The sequence below is a fragment of the Cyprinodon tularosa genome, unplaced genomic scaffold, assembly GCF_016077235.1.
Source record: "Cyprinodon tularosa strain WSP-4 unplaced genomic scaffold, ASM1607723v1 ctg69, whole genome shotgun sequence".
Lineage (NCBI taxonomy): Eukaryota > Metazoa > Chordata > Actinopteri > Cyprinodontiformes > Cyprinodontidae > Cyprinodon > Cyprinodon tularosa.
In genome coordinates, this window is record NW_024039440.1 from 684,584 (window position 1) to 709,823 (window position 25,240).

Sequence of the window (25,240 nt, forward strand, 5' to 3'; positions counted from 1 at the left end):
CCACAAATCATTCTATGTATAAAACATTCATCCATCAATTACTTATATCCTATAGGTTCAGAATCAGGAGTCATAGGGTGAGAGGCGGGGTAGACCCTGGAAATCTTTCTGATAGGATGCAAAAGAATTGAAGCAAAAAAAATTTATTTTTGTTTTTGATAATCAGAAGGTCCAAATCACAATGCTTGCTGCCAACTTTGTGAACAGTGGCAATTTTTAACCCTCACTTTTCATTGCTTTCTTATTACCAATACCTAACAAATGGCAGATTTGTGGTGAACAAACCATATTCTTCTTCTAACAAATGCCACTCATGAGCTGATAATATAATAATACCAAGCGTCTCTGTGAAGACCATGCTTGGTGCCCTTAGTGTTCCTGCATACTCTATGCTTATATCATGGATCAAACTCTCCTCAGCGAGATATTTAAGTTTTGCTTTGTAATCCAAGTCTGCTTAAAACTTTTTTATGACTCTATCACTGACCTATTTACTTGGCTCCTTAGTCACCATGATGCTTGTTCATTCCTTCATGTGTTATAACAAACCGCTGAGGCCTTCACAGTTTGATTTATGCGGGTATTAAAGTACAAACAGGAGGATAATGACAGGAACTGTAAAGGCAACGGGTTATACAGTATTTCTTTTAACCATTTGAACCCTATGTCTGTATTATTCGAAATTACATACTCTGGTTAAAACGAGTGCAACCACAATGTCTGTGAATAAATTTGGTGAAACAGCAAAATTAAGATATTTTTAAAACTAGTTCCATCCTGGTTGAGCTTCTGATGCTGTTTATAGGTTTGTATCTCTGCAATGCTGGTGTAGAGGATATACATTTGATATGTATTTTGTGCTGGTTTGATCAGGGTTTGTATCAGTAGATGCAGAAATGTTTTAAGGAAGCTATAGTGTCGTATAATTACGTTTTACATCTTCTATTTTTTACATTTTAAAAAGGTTTGTGCTGCTTGTAGCCTAGATTCTGCTGTTTAATTAGATACATTGCTATATTCTGCCATTTATGCATAGTTTATCACTGTTGTTGAGTAACAATGACAAGGCATGTTAAAATCTGCCTCTCAGGTTCAATTGTCAGAGTAAATGGTCTGAACACTTATAGACACAGTCTAACTTGTAGATTTGTATTGCTAAAGAATTTTGAGAACTACAGATGGTGTTACTTCCAATTCACCACTAAGCACTGCTTTGTGCTTGTCACCAAAATTCCATCAGATACATGAAAGCTTGTAGTTGTAACAGAAAAAAATATATAAAACAGTCTGAAAAGATTTGCATGAGATTGTAGTTTCTTTAAGAAGGCAGTTCTATCTGCTATAGAGTTTCTTCAAATGGTATTTTTAAAGCTATAGAGGAGGATGTTCTTTTTTCGGGTGGATCATCAAAAGTAGTGGTTTACGTAAGGCCGTCCTACGGGTCCTACGGGCTTGTCCCTATCTTCCCTTACCGGTGGTGAGTCTGACATAGTGGAAAAATTGCAAACCTTCTTTTTGAAAGTAAGCTTGTATGAGTGATGCAAACAGCGACTTTCAAACAATGCGTGCAGGAGGAGAAATGGGCTTGTGCATGCTTGCACACAAGTTTAATAGGCATTCCCTCTTAGGAGCGGGTACAGGATTGTGCATGTGTATTTTTTTTTTTTAATTGGAGAGGGCAGGTCTTCTCAGAAAATTCCCCACTATACCTTTACAATGACAAGTTCAAATGACATTTCTGATTGTATGAAAGTCTGAAATGTTCCTGTTCTGTTTATTGTAATTTCTAAGTTATTTACTGATTTTTGCTGAAATGTAATAGGTAGGTTACTATGTTTAGGGGCAGACAAGACTTGAAAAAAAAATTTTTGTTTTTTTTACCTGGTTAACCTGGTTAGAAACTAATATGGTGATCCCCACATATATTTCCGTCAAAGTCAAATGAATTTCAATGCTGATTTTGGTAAAACATCAGTCCGATTTCACATCTTTGCTAATTCCTTCCTCTTATTATCAGAAGAAGGCATTGATTTGGTCATGCGTACATTTCTGCCCAGACTTTAACCGGAGGGCTGGGTGCTTTGAGAGCGGCTGATGAGGAGGGGGATAAAATGGTGCACACATAACCACAAAACCTCCCTCTCTTGCCTGAGGTACGAGGGGGGAGAGGTCAGCTGGTCTCAAGACAAAGTGCAAAGAAGTATTATCCTGAGCATGTGATGCTCATATTAAACTTTGCGTGAGTGGGTGCTTGACATCACACATTTTTCAGGGGACAGCCCCCAGAACGGCTGAATGAGTAGGCAGGGAGCAGGACAGAGCTGCCTGGATGTGTGAAAGAGGGGTTCGAAGGAGGTTAAGAGCTGCTTAAATGGTAGGGTAGAAGTTTATACAAATATAACTCATTGATTCTTATCTGCATCTTTTAATATTTACTTTATCATTGCTGCTAAAATGTTTCATTAATTTAGTTTGCCTCGTTTTATGAAAACTAGTTACTTCTTGCCAGTTTATTTACTAATCAGTGCTTCTTTCCAATGTTTGTATTTGCCTGCAGAGGTTAGGGAAGGTAACAGGTTCTGATTTTTAGTAAAATTACCAAACCAAAGTGACTTTTCATCATGAGGAACCTGTTTGGATCTGCTGTCCTCCTGCACCTGATGGGGCTCTGTTTCACCCAGTTCCCTCGCCCCTGTGCTAACTCCGAAGGGCTGCGAACTAAAGAGTGTTGTCCAGTTTGGGAAGGAGACGGCTCACCCTGTGGAGCCCTGTCAGGCCGCGGGTTCTGCACTGAGGTGCTGGTATCAGAAGAGCCCAACGGGCCGCAGTACCCACACGATGGAATTGATGACAGAGAGCGATGGCCTTTGGCTTTCTTCAACCGGACGTGTCGCTGTGCTGGAAACTATGGAGGTTTTAACTGTGGAGAGTGCAGGTTTGGGTACTGGGGTGCAAACTGTGCTCAGTATAGAGAATCTGTGCGCAGGAACATCATGACCATGACAACTTCAGAGCAGCAAAAGTTTATCTCTTACCTAAACCTGGCTAAAAACACCATCAACCCTGACTATGTCATCTCCACAGCAACAAGAGCAGAGATGGGGGAAAACGGTGAGAACCCCATGTTCTCTGACATCAACACCTACGACCTGTTTGTCTGGATACACTACTATGTCTCCAGAGACACCTTCTTGGGAGGCCCAGGGAATGTTTGGAGAGACATAGATTTTGCCCATGAGTCTGCAGCATTTCTTCCCTGGCACAGAGTCTTCCTGCTACACTGGGAGAATGAGATAAGGAAAATTACAGGAGATTTTAACTTCACCATCCCATACTGGGACTGGAGGAATGCCCAGTCTTGTGAAGTGTGCACCGATGCTCTGATGGGCGGACGCAGCTCCCTAAATCCCAACCTCATCAGCCCTGCTTCTGTCTTCTCCTCGTGGAAGGTAGAAAAATCTGTCTAAAACACTTCATTACTAGGAAACAGTTGTTTCACATTTAAAGGGAGCAAAAATGTCTTTCAAGTGTAGAATGTGAAAAGCCTTTGTTTGCTAAATTGTTTTTTTAAAATCACAAAATCCTGTAAAGGTTTATACTCAGTTAACCAATGAAACCTACAAAGGCTGATTTTGTATTATTACTTATTGACACAGAGGACCATATTCCTTTGGTTCATATTGGACATTTTCTTTGCTTCTCCTTATAAATAAAGTCATAAAGTTTAGTCTGTTTACAGGAAACATCTTCTTGTAATTTGACAGCTCTTTATTTTTATATTTTGTTGTACAGGTGATCTGCTCTCAGCCTGAGGAATACAACAACCGAGAGGCTCTATGCAACGCCACAGGAGAGGGTCCACTGTGGCGTAATCCAGGCAACCACGACCAAAACCGCGTACCGAGACTCCCTACGTCAGCTGATGTGGACTTCGCTGTGGGCCTTCCTGGGTATGAGACGGGAAACATGGACCGATTCTCCAACATGAGTTTTAGAAACGTCCTGGAGGGTAAATATACCAACATTTAAACACCTACTCTTATTTCATTTTATTCAAAAGTGGGTAGAGAAAACTGAAACATTGATGTGGGCACAGTATATCTAACTGAAAGAGAAAGAACATTGTCCAATTGCACACAGACTAAACTATAACATTAAATGCTTTACCAAAACAGACAAATTATGAAATACAATTTGTACAAAGAGAAGCCAATGTTAAAAACATGAATTTAGTCCTACTGTGTGTTGCCTTTTTTAATCTTATGCAAATTATGCTGGAGTTTAACTTAAAAAGGATCATTAGCCTGAAAAAAACGTCATATGACCGTTTATGTAAATCTCTTTAGGATTATTTCTATATATATATTAATAGCTCCCTTCTGTGAGATACTGTATATTTGTGAAAAGGGCTGATTTTCCTTCCTTGCAGATTCATTTTATTTTAATTTTTCACAAGTAAAATTTTTTCATAATGAAATTAAATCAAACTCCAAAGAAAACCTCATTATACATAAAATTGTTTTCAATCGTTACTAAAGAAAAGAAGCAATCCAAACAGACCTGGGCCAAGTGAGTATATAATCATCCACCATGGTCATTTATGAATTCAATTATCAACTTTAGTTTATGGATCTGTTTTACCACCTACGTCTCGTCTGATCACCACCAGACCTAAATAATCTCCAAAGCCAGTTCTTTGTGCCCTAAGCTAAATGTAAGGGGGGAAATAAAACTTGTTTAAATCCATCAGCCTTGAAAGGGTTACAAACCAACTAAGGCTTTAAGTGTCAGGGAAATCAAACTGACAGCCATTATTCAAAAAACTAAAGTTACAACAGATCAACTACTCATCCAGGAGATTGTGAAATAACTGACAACAACTAAAACCCTGCAAGTCCCACTTTACTCTGTTAGGGTCAGTGTCAATTTTCAGCAACAAAAAGAACACTGGGCAAAAATGCCCATAACTTCAACTGACCAAAAAGAGCTTAGAGCAAAGACCTGTCTCACAAACTCTGATGAGTTCAAAAAGATTTTGGAAAATATACTGTACTGCCAAAAGTATTCACTTACCTGCTTTGACAAGCACATGAAATGTCAAGGGGACATTGCCTCTCCCTTTAAAGCTATTTCAGCCTTAACTCTTCAGAGGGTCTACAAAGTTCAGGAGCATGTTTTGTAGGAGCAATTTTTACTATGCACAATCCAAATTGTGCATTTTCCTGCACTTGTGATTTCCCATAAGCTTAGTCAGGGATATACTTCAATCTTTCTCATTTTATTCCGATCTTTTTCTCCATGTGATTTTAGCCGTCCATTCATTATTTACCATTTCATCCTTCACTTTGTGATACCTCAATCTGTGTCCCCTCCTGCAGGATTTGCCAGCCCAGAGACAGGCCTAGCAGTACCAGGCCAGAGCACCATGCACAACTCTCTGCACGTCTTCATGAATGGCTCCATGTCCTCCGTCCAAGGTTCAGCCAATGACCCTATATTCCTGCTGCACCATGCCTTCATTGACAGGTAAACCAAAGCTGCATCATTTATTAATGCAGAATGCTCAAACTCATCTAACTGTAGAATAATTGCAAGAATAATTAACCAATTCATCAAATTTTTTGTACTCGTTTTTGACATTTTATCCTTTGCAGCATCTTTGAACGCTGGCTCAGGACCCACCAGCCTCCGCGGAGCAGCTACCCACGAGCCAATGCCCCTATAGGCCATAATGATGGCTACTATATGGTACCTTTTCTACCACTCTACAGAAACGGAGACTATTTCCTGTCCAACAAGGCTTTAGGATATGAGTATTCTTACCTGTTGGATCCAGGTTAGTACAATACTTCAAACATGTCTACTAAATTTGCTTTTTAATTGCTCTCTGCCCCTTAGTTGCATCTGATCCACTCTGCTTCTCCACAGGTCAGAGGTTTGTGCAGGAGTTTCTTACCCCTTACTTGCAACAAGCTCAAGATATCTGGCAGTGGCTGCTGGGGGCCGGGATCCTTGGAGCTTTGATTGCTTCGATTTCTGCCGTTGTACTTGTTGTTGCAAGAAGGAGGTGGAAGCGGAACCAGAGAAGAAAGAGAGCATCAAACTATGGAGAGAGGCAGCCACTGCTACAGAGCAGTTCAGAAGAAGGCTCATCGTCTTATCAAACCACTCTTTAACAAAAACAGATACTATCAAATACTAGCTGAATATTGGTGTTCAAACTATTCAGGAGACTTTCTAATTTAAAAACTCCAAACAGATGTAACACAGAGGTAATGCAGGTACAGATGTGCCAGTAAAGCATCAGTAAAAAACAAACACTTATTTTTTTCCCATCCTACTTGATGTATCTGTTCTGAAAACATACTGGAAATCCTTGTGTTATTGTGTTAAAACCATATCTTCATATTTTTCTCATTAAGTGAAACAGAACTATTATTTATGACATATTTTTATTATATACAATACAGCACTTTCCAATCTAAGGTAAGAAATTCCATTTACATGAAAAAAAGTAGGGTTTTAAAACTCTAATCATGCAAAGTCTTTAAATATTAAATACCTCCACTGCTGCTAAAGTACAATCTTAGGTGTGGTAATGTTTGCACAAGCTGTTAATGTCACATCCTTATGTTGAATCATTAAGATTATGGAATCTGTAAGGAAACTTGAACCCTCTCTGTGGCGTTCTTTTGAGCTAATAAACTGAGGTCCAACCTTTTATTCTGTATATATTATCAAATCTGTATTTTCTTTGTGCAAGCATTTCATAGAAACTCCATAATACAGATGGCCTAAAATGTTTCTGATTCACAGTCAGTCTTTCAGCCATTCAGGTCTGCACTCTTCTATAACGGAGAAAAATGAATCATAACCAATATTTTGTGGGTTCACAATGGTGCTATAATATAACTGTGTGATACAATGCCTTACGTTACAAAATAAAATTAAATGTTGGATTCATATCTATATCAATCATGAGTTTGTATGAGTTTATATGAATACTGATTACTCTGTGATTATATGTTGGGAAAACAGGAAAGCTGATTAAAAAATATATTCCAAGACGTGACTGCTATTTTAAAATGCTAAAAACAGATCTACACTTCTTTAGTGGTAGAAATATGGATGTGCTGCTATTGAGAAATATTTTCATTCAGTGACATTAAGGAGTGTGAACCTCATCGTACAACTGATTATTTGGTAGTTAGACAAATAATTTCACAATGAATCAATTTTATCTTGTTTCACATAACAAGATTACAGATGTGTAGCCAATAAAGTGTGTTGATGGAAATGCAGCTCTCACAATCTCAAGACCATATAACAATGGATTAAATACACATTATCAAAATACAATGAATTAAAAAAATATATTTAATTCATTTTTTAAAGAAGTTATTTTACCAAAGAAATTTACACTATAATAGTTCCTCAGAAATGTAACTAACAATTTGTAGAAGCAGAAATTATACTTTCAAAAAGATATTTTCTTTTTAAATTTGCATTTGAAAGCAAGGCAAGCTGAAAAAAGAAAACATGTTTTTTTCACTGTTGTATAAATTAATGAAATCAAACTATTAGCAGATGTGTCGTATGCCATAGTTCTGTGTTTAAAAATACAAACAAACTATATGCTAGAATAAAAAGCGGGGGGAAAGTAATTTTGTAGGAAAAATATAATAGTTGCGTCCCATAAATAAATGTGTTTTGGTGTCTTCATGTGTGAAGATGCAGACCAAACCTGGTAAGAGAATGCCATTAATCATTGGAGTGAATCCTGTATTGAACATGGTCTGAAAAACTACTCAGAGAGGAGGAGAAAAAGACTTTTTCAAAATGGGCTAAAACCTCAATCATCACACCAAATTAGATAAGAAGAAGCTCAAGGACAACACAGTCAATCTTTTAGAGTGCCCATCATAAATCTTAGTATGTGAGAGCAAGGTGACATGCAAACCAGATTCAGGTGCACAAGTTCTATACAGAGGAATGGGCCAACAGGCCAGAAGATGGACAAACATACAAACTGCTTCACCCAAGTCACAGCTAAAAAGGTAATTCTGCCTCACAGTAAGAAAATACAAGTATTTTTTTATTTTTTTTGAAGGAGAAAATAAAATAAAATAAAGACAACTTCAAATATATCCTGACCTCCATCAAATAAAAATACTCTTGGTTCTGCCAGCGACCAAAAACTAGCAAGTTTATGCTAAGGAATTAATATTTTAACAGAGTATTTAAACTTAATTTTATTTTATTTTGCTGTGTAACTGAAAACTATCAACACTCTGCATCAAAAAACTTGAATGGGATTTTCTTTAATAATTAAAAATTTCATTGAAAGAATAGATAAAAAAAAAAACTGACTGAATATGCAGCAAAGACTCTCTGAAACAGTTTAAAATGGTGCATCTTTGGTCACAGAACACCAGATTAGTAACAATGTGATGACTGTGTTTTAGCTGTGTCATGAAAGAAAAGGGTAACAAGTGACATAAATGGGCTTTCTCTGCAGAGTGGCCGGGCACTTCATAGTTGGATTTATGAAAGGCTTGGAGTAGAGCCACTCCTCCTCCACATCAAGAGGAGTCAGCTGAGGTGGCTCAGACATCTGTTTTAAATGGAGGGAAGAGAGTTTTGAAGCCAGGGCTCACATCCAGGGATGCGAGTCCCCTCTGGAACCTCTCCTAAGCATCCGAATCAGCCACGTCCCACAAGGAGGGGCCCAGGACACCAGAGGGACTATATCTTTCATCTGGGCTGAGAGCTCCCGCCCCAGCAGACCAGGAAGAGATGTTTGGGGAAAGGGAAGCATGGGGGTTTCAGAAAAAACTGCTGCTTTCCTCAATTTATTTAAATTATACCAGGATCCTTTCTGTCTCTCAATTTGATCCCTACTTACCACCAGAGGCAGTGCTGCAAGCACTGGTTTATACAAACAAACAAGGTCACGAAGATCCGCCACCCAGACAATAAACAGCCACAATAACATATCTCAGCAAGGCCAGGCCCTTTCCAAACAACAAGGGATACTCGTAGAGGACTCAACAAGTCTCAGAAAAATGTTACCAGTGAGTCTATTAGATGACTCAAGAGGAGAACGTATAGAAAACAGTGAAAACACTGCCAAATCATTTAAGGAGAACTTGTAGGGAAAAAACTTAACTGGTGAGGTAATCAACCAACATATATTGGACAGTTAAAATACTGCCAAACAGGAGGAGAAAACCAATCAACCTGACTAGAAACTAGAGGGTGAATAGACCTGTAACTGCGACTGAGGATACAAACACAGCAGAAACAGCACCAAGCCTGTCTAAGCTTCCTATTTAACATGATTATATAAACTCACGTTAATAACCGGTAAGTCACAAATGACTTTGTTGATACTGTCACAAAATAACTGGTTTAAAAGGTTTTCAGAACTCCATGCATATAGAGAATTAAACTATTTTCAAATATGACATGTTTTATCCACACTGCTTAGTCTGGGGATACACCGTATGTTTTTTTTTTTTTTTCGTTATACTCAGTGCCAGCTCAAACTGTATGATGAAATCACAGGGTTTAAAAGTTCACAGCTCCAGATTTATGTTCTTACACTGTACTGCCCAATGTGCTGATACGATCTAACGGATGAAAACACACATCAGACTCAGCGCCGAGAGATGGCGCTGGTCGACTTGCCAATCTGGAAGAAGAGGAAGAATTCCCGTGTTTGCACACGCACAGGGTGATGATCTCTATTTATTCACTGGATTGCTGATTCCCCATTGGTAGTAGGCTACAGGTTGAAGTGCAGCAACCGGCCGCCACATTGGTACTTCCTAGTTAGACCTGTATCACTGTAAACAATATGCGCACTACAGCATCGAACATCAATGACGTTCTCATTTTCAGGGGGACTTAAGACTTTTATCACTTTGTATATATATATATATATATATATATATATATATATATATATATATATATATATATATATATATATATATATACACTATATTGCCAAAAGTATTTGCTCACCCATCCAAATTATTGGAATCAGGTGTTCCAATCACTTCCATGGCCACAGGTGTATAAATTCAAGCACCTAGGCATGCAGACTGTTTTTACAAACATTTGTGAAAGAATGGGTCGCTCTCAGGAGCTCAGTGAATTCCAGCGTGGAACTGTGATAGGATGCCACCTGTGCAACAAATCCAGTCGTGAAATTTCCTCGCTCCTAAATATTCCATAGTCAACTGTCAGCTGTATTATAAGAAAATGGAAGTGTTTGGGAACGACAGCAACTCAGCCACGAAGAGGTAGGCCACGTAAACTGACGGAGCGGGGTCAGCGGATGCTGACGCGCATAGTGCGAAGAGGTCGCCAACTTTCTGCAGAGTCAATCACTACAGACCTCCAAACTTCATGTGGCCTTCAGATTAGCTCAAGAACAGTGCGCAGAGAGCTTCATGGAATGGGTTTCCATGGTCGAGCAGCTGCATCCAAGCCATACATCACCAAGTGCAATGCAAAGCGTCGGATGCGGTGGTGTAAAGCACGCCGCCACTGGACTCTAGAGCAGTGGAGACGCGTTCTCTGGAGTGACGAATCGCGCTTCTCCATCTGGCAATCTGATGGACGGGTCTGGGTTTGGCGGTTGCCAGGAGAACGGTACTTGTCTGACTGCATTGTGCCAAGTGTAAAGTTTGGTGGAGGGGGGATTATGGTGTGGGGTTGTTTTTCAGGAGCTGGGCTTGGCCCCTTAGTTCCAGTGAAAGGAACTCTGAATGCTTCAGCATACCAAGACATTTTGGACAATTCCATGCTCCCAACTTTGTGGGAACAGTTTGGAGCTGGCCCCTTCCTCTTCCAACATGACTGTGCACCAGTGCACAAAGCAAGGTCCATAAAGACATGGATGACAGAGTCTGGTGTGGATGAACTTGACTGGCCTGCACAGAGTCCTGACCTCAACCCGATAGAACACCTTTGGGATGAATTAGAGCGGAGACTGAGAGCCAGGCCTTCTCGTCCAACATCAGTGTGCGACCTCACAAATGCGCTTCTGGAAGAATGGTCAAAAATTCCCATAAACACACTCCTAAACCTTGTGGACAGCCTTCCCAGAAGAGTTGAAGCTGTTCTAGCTGCAAAGGGTGGACCGACGTCATATTGAACCCTATGGATTAGGAACGGGATGTCACTTAAGCTCATATGTGAGTCAAGGCAGGTGAGCAAATACTTTTGGCAATATAGTGTATATATATATATATATATATATATATATATATATATATATATATATACTAAACACAGGAAGCAACACAGGAAGCTGGGCATACATACATAGTATGTATGCCCAGCCTTACAGGAGATGAGTAAGAAGTTACACCAAAGAAGATTCTTCTACAATTTAATAAAGATAAAAACATGTTTTCAAACAAGACATTCATTTATGGCAGAGAAAAAAAAAAGCAATCCCAGTTAAAAAGTTCAAATCCCCTCAGTGATAAAACAAATGCTGTCAGTTATTCTGAATTACTGTTCGGGTATGTACAGTCTGTTTAAGGTGCCATTCAGAAAATGCATATTGATTTAACTCAGCTTCAAGTGTGACAATAAAATTGCTAAGATGCAAAATATTTTTTACTGTAACAACTGAATATCTCCTATCTTGTTTAAGCAAACATTAAAAGAAGAGTCCCAATGCTTCTGGTGACATGATATACTGGATTATGCAAAACTAACGATAAAAACTTTCATCCTGAGGAGAACAAAGTCTCAAAGTAATATGATTACAGTAAGAAGTTGGTAAAACCTTGTGGATACCAGCCTTTGGTAAATGAAACAATAAATTAAGTTAGACTAACAGCTCCTACAGTAGTCCCATAAAGCTCCATCCGTCCTGAGTTTGATCCTCTCTGACCCCTTACCATGCCTTTTGTTTTGGACTATTGCTACTTCTAACATCACTCACATCAGCTCCTCCATATTTTTTGAACACACACAAAAAAACATCAATGTATTTGGTAAGAACTTGGGAAACTTAACTACCTCATATTTCTAAAGTATTTACACACAGGAACACTTGCTGCTAAACCTTACGTTTGGAATACAAAAGAAACAGCATGTATCCTCCCTGAGTGATTGCACTAAATCATGTTTTGGCCTTAGAAGAATGGATTTCCTCTGCCTTGATATATTGCAGTTTTTTCTTTCTCACATTAAAATCCAGAATGAGGAAACAAAGATGCTGCGCAGAGGAAACAGAGGAATTAAGTCAAAGCTTGAAAAGAACAGAGGATTAAGAACAGGCACTCTGAGCATGAAGCAGTTTCTTCATGTTGACACAATCACATGCTGAACCTGAGGCAGCTATAAGGCCGTTCAGCTGGATGTCAGGATGATATTTGAGTTTTTGGACCATCTCCTCAATGCCAAACGACTCCTGACAGGAAAGGATCCCTGAGGTATTGAGAGGTTTACTGCAGATAAAGAGTTTCAGCCCTAAAATGAATGAAAATCTATTCATTCACTCCATCTGGCCATAAAGTTCAATCAGCTGAATGACTCTTTGTTGAATTCAAAGGTTGTCCCACATGATCGGGCTGAGTTGCACAGCCTGTGGAGAGTCCTGGAGATGCCTTTTGGTCCGCAACAGAAAACACCAACTCGCTTGCTGAAACCAAAGAAAGAAAAAGGCTAAGGTGGAGTAATGCTACTTTTAACCAAATGAATCCGTTCTTCTATAAAATCTCCTTTCAAACTCACTGTTTGTTGCTTTTTCCAATTTCATCAAGAAGAAGCTTCCACCTGGGTCGACCAACCTGCAACCTCGAGGCAAGTGGGCCGAACCGCTCTTCAGACATGCTCTGAGAGAGAGAGAAGTAAAGCTAAGAAAATTAAACAGATTTTTGTTTTTAAACAGCTCTGCAAATACTCATAGTGTCACCAGATGAAGACAAGCATTACACAAAAATTATGTTAAAGTAGATTTAATTATGTCTTTTGTTGTAATGATGATGTCAAAAAAGGACATTTTAGCAGGAAACAATGTTTATTGATATTACTAATGTTTACTGCTAGTTTTAAAATTGAATAGGGTGGAATAGAATTGAAAATCCCTTTGTTATTATGTAATTGTGTGAAGAAAGTAACTGCAAACAAAAGATATAAGCAGTTCTGTGTTAAAGACACAGCAAACATGTAGGAAAATGTATATAGGTCATTGAATGCCCTAAAGAAACAACATTTACCGTATGGCTTTAAAACTGACCCAGAACGCACTCTCCACAGTGAGAAACACAGTGGTGGCAGCATCATGCTTTCTATTGTGCACATCAGGAAGTCTAATGAGACTTCTGGCCAAATGTAATGGAAAGATTAAACTATTTGGTACTTTATATAACTTACCTGGAAGTCTGAACAGATTAACTTTGGTCATTTTCTTTATTTTATAAAGTATTAGTATCATTACTTCCCCAAACGGATGAGTGGCTGCATTTGATCTGCCTATTACCTGTTTGTAGAGAAATTTGTTTCAGTGCCAAAACCTAAACATGTTGAAATGTAACAATTGCTTAAAATATGTCAGAGGAGGGGTCTCCAAAGCAAGATCCAGGAACCATTTTCAACCCAGGCAATTCACACATAACTTTTTGCTGTCAGGGTTTAGCAGACTACTTGAAGTATAAAATTTCCCAAAGGTCACAGCCCCCTCTGGTGGTCACTGACGAACACTGTCATACTTTTAAGTTCTTGATAATTATGATGAACAAAGAAAATTATTCGAAGAAAATAAAACAAGTAAACTTATTTTTATTGATTCTAGAAGAAAATAGTTTAAAGTCACGACGTAAAAAAAAAGCTCTCAACAATACAGCCTGTATTAAACTAATAATTACAACTTTATGGCAAGGTAGGTCTTTGTTTGCAAATGTTTACCACTTTGTACACAGATAATAAGATCTGAAACCCACAAGCTATCTCAGCTTGAATTTTTTTTTTCCACAGGACAAAGCTTTTGGCCACATGTCTTTGTGCGCACCACAGCAGGGCTTTTTTTATTCTTCCCTTTGCAACCCGACCTCGATGGAGGTCACACACACTGCATGTTACGGGTCAAGAGCTCTGAGTCAACATAGTGTACCGTAGCAAATTCAAGTGCTATGAAATGTCTGACTTCATACGGCCCTGTCAAAACAAATACAATAAAGCTGTTTCTCTGTTAAACACCAACATTTAATCACACCATAAACCAGGACTGGTGCTGCTGCAATCATTTAAATATTTGAAAATGATTAATGATTTAAAAGTTGAAATTTATAATTGAAACTAGGCTATATTTTACATAAAGCTATAAAGCTTTCAAAAGAGAAAAAAAGTGTAACTCCCCGTCGGGGAATCGAACCCCGGTCTCCCGCGTGACAGGCGGGGATACTCACCACTATACTAACGAGGAGCTGCTTAACAGCGTCAGGGTCCGCGTCGAATCTTATATGACATACCTGCAATTCTGATAAAGAATTTTTTTTTGTGTGTGTATTTTTATAAGGATTCGGTGTGATAACTCACTATTGACACCAATTCGAGAATTGTTTAGTTAAACTGCCCTAAACCGTTTCCCATACATTTTCTATGGTAGTTCTAAACCACTACGGATGTGATACACTATATGAACACTACGTGATTTGGCGCTGTTTCACCAGCCTTCGGTAAGTCTTTAGCTCAGACATGGGCATACTACGGCCCCCGGGCCGTATACGGCCCGTTAGGCTTTTCAATCCGGCCCGCCGAACTTGTCCAAATTACACTATTTTCACGACTGTAAGGCGCACATAAACGTCTTTTTTTTTTTTTTTTCCTCAAAATGTGCGGTGCGCCCTATGTGTGTTGTAACTGCGACTTTTGAGACCACCATGCACCATGCAGAACTCCTCATCTCCTCATTGAGGAGATGATGAAAGCGTGGCTGAGGGAGGTGAATGTAAGGAGACCAGGTGTTTTTTTCCCACTCATCACCATCTCTGGTAATCTGTGACTGCATGCGTGCCCATCTCACAGCTGATGTGAAAAACATGGTGAAACAAATTAACGCTGTGCTCGCTGTTATTCAACCGCTCGACATCGGTGCGCTTCGGGAGCGCGCCGCCAACGCGCTGCTGCTGCTCGAGATGGAAAAATTGAAGTTTTGCTGCTGGACGCGCCACATCAACCAATCAGAGAAGCTGATCTGGGAGCTGACAGCGAGGCAGGTGTATGAGGAGACAAGGTGGTTTTTTCCACGCATCACCATCGCTGTTAATCTGTGACTGAATGAACGCTGTGCTCGCCGTTATCCCGGGAGGTCTGACAAAGGAACTTCAACCGCTCGACATCGGTGTGAAGAGGTCTTGTGCGAAATTCTGTTTCCCCGTGAAAATCTGTTCCCCCTGTGTCGGGAGCGCGCATTGCAGCCAGAGAGGCGGATCTGACCATTCTTAAGGCGCTCCTGATCATTTTTCGGTAAAAACAGCTCATATAATCATCTCAACTTTGTAACATCCATTTTAATCGGTTGCTCTTTTTAAGAAATTGTAAAATAAATACATTAACGAGGTCCTCACGCTGTTTTGTGTTTTTTTTAACGCCAAGAGAATCGGTATTTCTCCAACTTTTGTCCCTTCAGCCTGACAGAAATAAACGTCAGTCACCGAACACAACAACACGTAGTGTATTTTTTATTTTTCATTGCTGATATAAGAGGATGGAAACTGGCTGATAGCAGGGCACACAAATTAAGACGTCCTGCGAAGATGAGAGTAGAATTTCTGGTTAATCACCTTCTAATGTAAAATATGACAGATTACTGGATTAAGGACATTAATAGTATACCACATCACACATATCAATTTTAGAGAAATTGGAAACAGTTGCTCTTTATTTCCCAAAGATATGGGAGGAGGAGAGGAGATAATGGATGTTTCAGTTTATTGAAATATTCTGTTCCCCCTCCATAACAGGGGAAGAAATTGATTTACCTACAAGTCTTTAACTGTCCTTATTCATCTCACCACCGAGAACAAATCCTGTGGATTTGGTCATATTTACTCTTTATTTGCAAAAATTTTAAGGGGGGTAACCATATATTTCAGCTGCCTGAAATAATCTGTTTCCCCTCCATAGGGGGCCTCTGGGCCGGGTCTCCTCCGGGTTCACCGCAGCGGCTGGCAGGTGTTTTTTCATCTAAATAATCTAAATCTTGCAGCTATATTTGATGTGATCAGTGGGAATAAAGTAGTTTTAATATGTTTTTAAGTGAGAAAGTCCACCTGAAAACTTAATAATTGCAGTCAGTTCATCCAGATTTCTACTGTCGGTGCACCACATACCAGCGGTACACTGACAGTAGGAACCCCTTCAACAGCAGCCTCTAGGCCGGGCAGCCTCCGGGTTCACCTCGGTGGCTGGCAGGTGTTTTTCATCTAAATAATTTAAACTGCAGGCACCAGGATACCAGCAATAAAAGCGATCATATTCCGTCGGCAGGTTTCAGGATTTTAAGTTAATTTAGGAGTCATCACAGCGCTCTGTGTCATCAGCGACGTGTCTGTCTCAAGGCCAGCACGTAGGTTTGATTAATACTTTGTAATAAATAAATGAATAAAGCACAATCATACTCAGTTTTGCCCCTGCTCTATTTTTAAATACGCAGTAGAGGTATCTAAAGGTAGTAGAGGACATGTACCTGTATATAAGAAAACCCTATAGTCCGGTGCACCTTATGTGTGTGTTAAATACAGAAATGGCACACATAACTGAGACTGCGCCTTTTAGTACGGTGCGCCTTATGGTCGTGAAAATTGTCTGGTTTTTTTATACATTTCAATCCCCAGGTTTAATTAATGACATTGCTTGTCCAAATGCTCCTGGCCCGGCCCTTCTTGCAAATTTTAGAACCCATTCTGGCCCGCAAGTCAAAAAGTTTGCCCACCCCTGCTTTAGCTAAACCGCCCTAAACCGTTTCCCATTCATTTTCTATGGTAGTTCTAAACCACTACGGATGTAATACATTATATGAACACTACGTGATTTGGCGCTGTTTCATCTAATTTAGTTACCAAGAGGGAATACTGTATTTACTAATGATAATTGTTGGAAAAACAAATGCAACAAATATCTGTTTAACTGATCCATAACATCTGGAAAAATGTTAGTTCTGTTTAATGGTTGAACATTAAAATATGGATGATTTTTACAATTGTGATAGCATTATTTTAGCCGACTATGCTTCTGTTGCATATAATTGTACCACCACTATACTATTTTCTAGTAATATACTTAGTAATTTTATGTGATGTCATGATTTTTCTATTCCTTGATAAATTTAAAAGAAGTTGAGCTCAGTGATTAAATCTTTTGGATCTATATTAAATTTTCTTTACTAGGTCAGTAGCAATCTGATCACAGTTTAAATAAATATAAAAACCTTAACAATCTTTATGGAAAATATGCAAAAATGTTTCCTCTACTGTTATATGGTGATTGACTCAATAATTAATAATCCTATGTCCCCGTTCAGGACCTACACAATGTCAAATTCCTTGCAACTGCAAATCTACTTGGCAATAAACTTTATTCTGATTCTGTGTTTTAGACGACAATTATTCTAAAAGGTTTTCATGTATTTTTTTAAACATGATGCAATATTTCTTTGCCCCTAACAGACAAACATGAAGAGGAAATGTATTTTTTATCTGAGGAAGTAGTGTTGTTTTTCACAAGGTACTGCTTAGGTTTCTTCTGAAGTAATGTAGCCCTCTTCTGGGGTCAGATTGGTGGACACTCTATGCCAACAGTGCGCCTCACATGCAGGGATACTCACCACTAAACTAACTAAGGAGCTGCCTGAAAACACTCACAGGTTGCAGGATCTTATTTGTCAACAGTAATTCTGTACTTATGAAGAGTATTGCTTGTTTGCTGCCATTTTATTAGGCTTAACCCAAGAGTTAAATTTTTAGCTATGATTGAAATGCCATCATACCAATTCTCAACCTTACAGTGAACTACGTATGAAAACCACATCAATCCATATGCAGTTCTCTAAAGGAAAATGTCTGATATAATGTCTTATTGTGGGTTTCTGATCATTAATCTGGTCACAGCTATTGAGATCTATTGCCCTCTAGTGGTCAATGTAAAAAAGACATAGATAGAGAAGCAAAATCCAAAAAAAAAGCAACAAAATACAGTTAAATCATATCATTTTAAAGCAATAAGCATGCACCAGTGTGTGATTATTACCTGCATGTTGTCTGTCTGACTGACATACAGTTTCAAGTTAAAGTAATCCGGCCTGTTCTCTTGCCATAGCTGGTTAACAAACACAAACATAGAGAATGCTGTATTAGATGAAGGTAAAATATAAAACACAATATTCAATTTTTATTATTTGATGCACTACCTCATAAGAAATTTGTGCTCTTACATTTTTACATATGCTTTGGTTGATGGGGATAAAATGCTAAGGCTCACAAGCACCATGCAATTTACGTCTTGCTTTGTTTAGCACTGTAGAGTCCTTCAGCTTATATGTGTGACATTATGATGCAGCTACATTTATTAAACAGGGGATAGACAGTGGGGACTGACCTTTTGATGAAGGGCACATAGCAGCTCTGCAAACCAGTAGAATGACTGAAGCTCTCTGCAGACCCACACAAAGTAAAGCCTCTGTAACCTGAAGCCCCTCCAGCCATCACTGGGTGGACCAGAAGCACGTCAATGTGTCAATAATGATAATTTATAATTTCAATCTGATTCTTTTTCCTTTTTTTTCCAAAACTCACAGCAGAGCATGGAGTACGCAGGCAAACGGCGTGACACCAATTCCTCCAGCGACACAAAGGCTGACGTCGTAATTGAAGACCTCCTCAGATGGACCTCCAAATGGACCATCAATGTAAAGCCTGATGATAAACAAGAACAGAAACACGAACATAGTTAGTAAAATAAGTGAACCATTATTAATAGCCTGGGATGGAATCTTATAGCTGTAGTTTTCCATAGATTTTATAAAATAAAAAGGAAGCAGGTGTGTGCTTATTCTTTATTTGTAATTTCAAAAAGCCTCAAAAACTTTTATAACATTAAATATTTCTCCAATTAAAATGTTGTCTAGTTAAAGTAACAGAGGACACTGCACACTTTAGAGCCTCTCTATAAATCACAGGTAGGTTGGGAAGAAAAATTATTTCCTCTAAAAATGGTCAATTATTAAACCAAAGCAAAGTGATATTAGCAGCAAAGACCTTTAGAAAACTTACAAAGCTATCGACTCAGAACACTTTAAAATATAACATTAATGGAATGGCAGGAAAAAAGAAAATAAGGCTTATAGCATATTGTGTAAAGCTCAAAACCTTCCTGCATAAATTAAGATGATGTCCCAGCTGACACCCCATGCTCACAGTCATCCCCACCAAAACCTACCACCTGTGTGGAGGAGATAAAGGTATGGTTGGAGCAAAACTTTCTTCAACTCAATAGCTCCAAAGCCATCCTGGTTGGAACTCCTCATCAAACCATATCATTATCCATAACCAGCGTCACCTTTTCTGGTTCTAACATCCCGCTCTCATCAGCAGTTAATAATTTTGGTGTAAAAATGGACTCAATTTACATATGAAGCCCATATAAATCACCATTGCAAGACCTCTTTTTACAACCTCTGTAACATTTCCAAACTCTGTCCCATTCTCTTATTCCCAGACACCAAAAAGCTGGTTCATGCATTTGTCTCCTCCAGACTGGACTATTGCAACGGACTTCTCATTAGGATCCCTAGACAGAGTCTGCAGAGGCTTCAGTATATTCAAAACTCTGCAGCTAGGATCCTGATGAGAGCATAGAAACATGAGCACATAAAACCCATTCTCCATTCATTACACAGGCTTCCCATCTCCACCCGGATTGAGTACAATGTTTCCCAACTCACACATTAATGCATACATGGACATGCCCCCCCACCTCAAAGAACTTATCAACCCACAAAACCCAACCCGCTCCCTTCGCTCCACTCATTCAATCCTCCTCCATATTCCCAGAACCAGCCTCAGGGAAAATGGGAGACGGGGCATTTTGTGCTGATGCCCCATATCTGTGGAATGCCCTTCCTGACACCTTGAGGGCATCTCAATCCACTGAGTGTTTTTAAAAAAAAAGGCCTTAAAACATTTCTTTTTAGCAAAGCTTTTGGTCCCCTTTAGATGTTTTCCTCTCTTTTAAAAATAGCTTTTTTATGCTTTTCTCTTTTTTACCTGTAGTACATTGAGATATTTTGATGGAAAGTGCAGTATAAATTAAATGTATTATTATTATTATTATTACTATTATTAATATTAAGATAAATACCCTACAGTGTAAGGTGGGATGAAACACAATAAGCCCAGCAAACAATCAATAGATAAAGCTGTTTTTAAGTAATAATCAATTAACATAAATGTTAGAGTTTGGACTTGATTGGTTTTCAGAAACCCCGTTATCCCTCTGCCAAACTCCCCAAAAAGGATTTGAAAAGCAGAATCAGTGTGTGGAGGACCTACTTGGGGTATGTCCTCTGTTGGACTATGGGAAGAATCTCCAAGTCCTTCCTTGGCCCAGGAAGTAGCAGCTGCGTGAAGCGCTCTGTAGGGAAGAGAGGAGAGGCAGTTTTCATCGCGTCCCAATTCATTGCTTTCCACTTTCCTTAGAGCCTGTCATCATGGCATATCGTGAGTCTAACACAAACAAAGCAGCTTCCCTTTCTGTCATCTGAAAGGATGTTAGCGTGGACGTGAAGAGCCGCAAGTGCAGGCAGATTCATGTGCGTCCCTAAGGTCATCGCTTCCTCTAAAACCCACTTCCTTTTTGATCTGGCTGCAAGGCTGGAGTTATCTTGACACAGTTTTATGACTTTTATGTAAAGCTTCCAGCATAAAGAGGAAAAAATATTATGAGATTAGCATTTTAAAACTTAACATGATTACTAGCAATAGCAATCTATATATGGTTTTGCATTCCTAGTCCAGTTTTCCAGCAGGACAATAAAACCACAGGAACATTATAGGGGTAAAGTAAGGTTCTTACACATGCACACTCATGCTCATACAATGCAGCTCTAAATGCAACCTCCCCAGAGAGAACTGGAAATCAGTGGGGGGGGGGGGGGGGGGGGGGGGTAACATAAACTAACTTCCATCCTGTGTGTGTTTATGTGCTACTCTCATACCAGTCCAGTCTCCCACGACTCGCAGATGGATGCCGAAAGTCTCCTTGTTCACCGTTGGGCACTGAAAGAGTTAAACAGTAAGTTACAGTGGATATCACACACTGTTAGTGGATTTTAGATGCAAAACAGCATACAATGTTAAGCGGCAACATGAGATTTAAAAAAAGGTATGCAGCGAAGGCTGGAACTCTTTTCATTAAATTTAACAATGCACAAGAGAGAGCACACAGCCTCGTTGTTGGCAGAGAGCATTAATAGCCTCAGGGGTCAGTCTGCTCTCTGTCAGAGTGAGTCTTTAATGTTCTGCTAAAAAAAAAAGGTATTCACATCAACTGAGCTTTGTACACATTACTTCATTGTATAACCAAAACCTATAAAGATTCATTTTACTTTTGTTGCAATCATTACGTTTAGAAAATGAAATTATTGCCTAATTAGTTGAGGCATTTTAGCTCCAGAACAGCCAGTTTTTAATACCCATCAGATATTGTGACTTGGGTTTAGGTCTAGAAGCGCCATTTACACTACTCTCTAAAAACTGATCCATGCAGAGTTCAGACCAAGCTTGGATCAGTTAACTGTGTGGTTCCTCGCCTCCTAGTTACGATCTATGCAAATCAACAGGGCTGCGCCTGTAACATTCAGGAAGTTTGGTTATAATGGTGATATTTCATTTTTGCGGAGAGTCAAGCAAAGAAGGCAGCCCTTGGTGAATTTACTCGTCAGAGTCTGCTTTTGGGAATTGAATATGACAAACGATAGTCTAAGCAGGGCTTACACTCGCAGAAAAACAATGACAGAGGTTGAGGTTCATCACACTGCTAAGCAGAATCATTACTGGAAATCGTATGGCACGGTAGGGAAGCTAGTATTTTTATAAATGTCTGAACTGTCAAGATTACTAAGGCTGCTCATGCGCTCCTTGTTATCTAAAACCAAGCCAGAACTGAGCCCTAATAATGAACTAGGACCAGTTTAGCACAGTTTGGTTGTGTCTGGCACGGTCTGGTTCAGTTTTGCGTGCTATTTACACTCAACAATCATATCGGTCACCATGCTCACACATCTTGGCACAGTTTCAAAAGTGTAGTGTAAATGGGGCTAGGCCATTTAAACACATGACACAACTTTGATTTAATCGATATAATTGCAGCTCTGCGTGTATTTTTTGCCAATGTTATCCTACAAGAAGGTTGACATCCATCATCATATAAACTCCTGTGTAGCCTCTAACTATTCTTTTCAGCACCCTGTTCTAATTTAGCTCCGCCCATTTTTTCATTTCCCCTGAACAGCTGCACTGTCTCTGTTAAAGAATGGCACCTATGAGTGGTTAGCAACTGTTCAAGTTGTACCAATTGTGTTTAAGCTGTGCATATGTGCAGATTCTTCTGAGTTACTGAACTCTAGGCCCTTTCACTGCCTCTCTGGGGATTTCTCTCGTGTTTTTCCCTGTAGGATTGAGTGGCGGCTGTGCTACGGTTGGTTTGTAATGTATTCCTTTTATTTTAGGATGATGGTTTGAACGGTATTCCATCTGGTCTTGATCGACGATTAAAAATTATAATAAAAGACATGGAAGTTTATAGTTATGATGTCACTAAAGTGTGAAAAAGTTCAAAGATAAGGTGAAATAGATTCTTTATCCTGTACATATTTTATGTTTTTCTTGTGCAATGTGAAGAAAATCTGAAACACTAATAAACAGTGAAATATAATATTCCTGAATGACTCCAGTGCTTATCTAGAGACAAAGCCACTGAAGGCATCCAGGGCCCTGGCTGAGGCCAAAGTGCTTTTTCTTTGTAGAGAAGCAGATAGAATAGGTTCTTGTGAAAACAGGAGCGTGTTTATGCAGACATGTCCCTGGGCTGGTGATGTGTCACGAGTGAGGAATGTGTCGGGGGTTAGGCGGTCTTACCTTTGTCAGGGTGAAGGGGTGGTTCTCAAATGAAGACACACTTGGACAGTTAAGAACAATATACTGGAGGAAAAGATAAGGATGGAGAAATAACAGGATGAGGGAACGGGTGAAGTTTAAGATCCAACATGGGGCACGCAGACATAATGGATGAGGCAGGTTACAGTAACAACTAAGAAAAATATTTGAATTAATGGTAAAACAGAAATATGTCTGAGGAGCAATGAAAGTAAAAAGCTAAGGCGTGACCACATGTCCTCTCACTTGTCCAGGACGGGCTTTGAAGTTCTTCTTGAACATGCGCAACTCGATGACATTACAAGGATGCCTGGTAACGGCCACTATGGTAACAGGGGAGCTGCTTCGGATGTAGCGGTAAAACCGCTCCACACAGTAGAGACAGAGTGGACCCGACACCCAGAGCCAAGTCTGTATTCAGAATGAGACACACACAGCACAAAAAAATTACCCATCACTGCAGAAAAGCACAAGGTTATTTATCAATGACACTTAACTTCTAGTAAAATTATTTTTCTCATCCTCATAACCCTATTTTAAACAACAGAAGATGAAATACAGACAACATAAATAGATTTCCTTTATTTAACTGTCTACTCTTGTGACATTAAAGCCAAATAAAAGCTTCTATGTAGTCTGAATATTTTTCAAAATATTTCTCTGGAGTACTTATCAGCAATCAGTATTTTCCCTCCACATTAGACTCTTTTTCCAAACTAAACTTCTGCTCTCATATTATACTGGAAATCAGTAGGTGCCTGTTCAGGACTTTTGTTCATGAAAATCCAAAAGGAAAGTTTTCAGTTAATTTGCGTAAATCCAAATGAACAGAAAGCTGTTTACTGAACCCTTAGACTAATATTAAACCGTAATGACCACATATTTAAATAAAAAGCAATAAATAACCTAGAATCAAAAATAACAGCCTATCTTAACACAGTAAAGCTGTCTTTGGGGTTTGTTCGTTACTTTGCTCTTCTTTAATCGTTTTGTTAGTAGGGTTGCATGAAATCAGGGGCGCATGACAGTGGAGTGGATCATAAGTAACATACATTTGTCATTTCTAGGTTCCCCATGATGTTTCTGAGCTCTCTGATCTTGTTTACCAAGACCTGTATTGGGTGTGGGGATAAAGTACAACAAATGTTCTTCATAGCAGTAAAATCTACTCAAAAAAAAAAAAACTGCGTAACGCATGACACCTCACATATTACAGCCTACTACTGTAAATATTGCATCCAAACAGACCACTGTGAATGAAAGTCCATCATCGGCTTTGTCATGTCATTTATTTTACAGATTTATATTTATTAGCAATGGTTTCTCACTTCAGCAGTTGAAAGCTGAGGTCAAAATTAAACTAAAATTTCCTGCTCATACAGATGCTAAGAAAAACTCTCAACACTTGATACCATTTTCAATATTGCTGCAACATTTTTTTTTACATGCGAGCGTAATGTGAGGAGTGTTGGCCTAGTGGGTTAGAGCAGTGCGCTTGTGCTCTTTAATGAGCCCTTTTAAGATCCTTACAGTCTCCACTCTGGGTTCTGAGCAAAACCCTTTACCCCAAACTGCTCCCTGGGCGCCACACAATGGCAGCCCACTGCTCCCCAAGGGGATGGGTCAAAATGCAGAGAATGAATTTCTCCATTGTGGGACAATAAATGAATAATACATCACAATTCTGGTTAAAAGCTAAAAAAATCTTATCCACAGTATGACAAGTTTAACTTCAAGGACATACAGTAACGGAAGGAGTACCTGGAGAGAATCCAAACATGCATATGGAAACCATGCAAACTTCATGCAGAAATACCTTCTTCTTGCTACAAGGTGACAGAACTAGAAACTGGGCCACCATGCAACCATAGAGTCACTTCTCTGTTTATTTAGACAGTAGACCAGATAACCAGTATAAGTGTTGATATCATGGAGGGAAACATATATCCTTGATTAAGGCATAAGATTATCTTATTTAACTATATTTACTTGGGTTTATTGCACCTATATGCTTGTGCTTGCCAAACATGCATCAAGAGCATATACAAAAATGTTCACAA

The 25,240-nt window shown here is 39.2% G+C and overlaps 2 protein-coding genes and 1 non-coding gene across 3 annotated transcripts in view; 1 reads left to right on the forward strand and 2 right to left on the reverse strand.

The window, feature by feature from the left end:
• Positions 1–2,215: 2,215 nt before the first annotated feature.
• tyr (tyrosinase) lies at positions 2,216–7,065 on the forward strand. Its single transcript, XM_038267986.1, has 6 exons — positions 2,216–2,374; positions 2,558–3,449; positions 3,793–4,009; positions 5,379–5,526; positions 5,655–5,836; positions 5,929–7,065. The coding sequence occupies exons 2-6, from the start codon at positions 2,622–2,624 to the stop codon at positions 6,174–6,176; spliced, it is 1,623 nt and encodes a 540-aa protein (XP_038123914.1). The 5' UTR covers positions 2,216–2,374; positions 2,558–2,621; the 3' UTR covers positions 6,177–7,065.
• A 4,334-nt stretch (positions 7,066–11,399) lies between these two features.
• LOC119771757 (NADPH oxidase 4) overlaps positions 11,400–25,240 on the reverse strand; it is a 31,812-nt gene continuing 17,971 nt past the window's right edge. Inside the window, exons 10-18 of the mRNA XM_038267885.1 lie at positions 23,427–23,591; positions 23,163–23,225; positions 21,242–21,302; positions 20,577–20,658; positions 18,822–18,941; positions 18,625–18,733; positions 18,277–18,345; positions 12,763–12,863; positions 11,400–12,670 (exon numbers count right to left, since the gene is read on the reverse strand). Of these exons, the coding sequence (XP_038123813.1) occupies positions 12,550–12,670; positions 12,763–12,863; positions 18,277–18,345; positions 18,625–18,733; positions 18,822–18,941; positions 20,577–20,658; positions 21,242–21,302; positions 23,163–23,225; positions 23,427–23,591 (891 nt within the window). The 3' untranslated portion in view covers positions 11,400–12,549. The remainder of the gene's footprint in view (positions 12,671–12,762; positions 12,864–18,276; positions 18,346–18,624; positions 18,734–18,821; positions 18,942–20,576; positions 20,659–21,241; positions 21,303–23,162; positions 23,226–23,426; positions 23,592–25,240) is intronic.
• On the reverse strand, positions 14,381–14,452 carry trnad-guc. The gene has a single exon. It is a non-coding gene; the product is annotated as a tRNA-Asp (tRNA).

What these genes read in the sequence shown, in the direction of transcription:
- tyr (XM_038267986.1), top strand. Translation starts at nt 2,622, where the DNA reads ATGAGGAACCTGTTTGGATCTGCTGTCCTCCTGCACCTGATGGGGCTC. An exon ending in CTGTCTTCTCCTCGTGGAAG is followed by an intron (nt 3,450 to 3,792) that starts GTAGAAAAATCT and finishes TTTGTTGTACAG; the next exon opens with GTGATCTGCTCTCAGCCTGA. An exon ending in TTTTAGAAACGTCCTGGAGG is followed by an intron (nt 4,010 to 5,378) that starts GTAAATATACCA and finishes CCCCTCCTGCAG; the next exon opens with GATTTGCCAGCCCAGAGACA.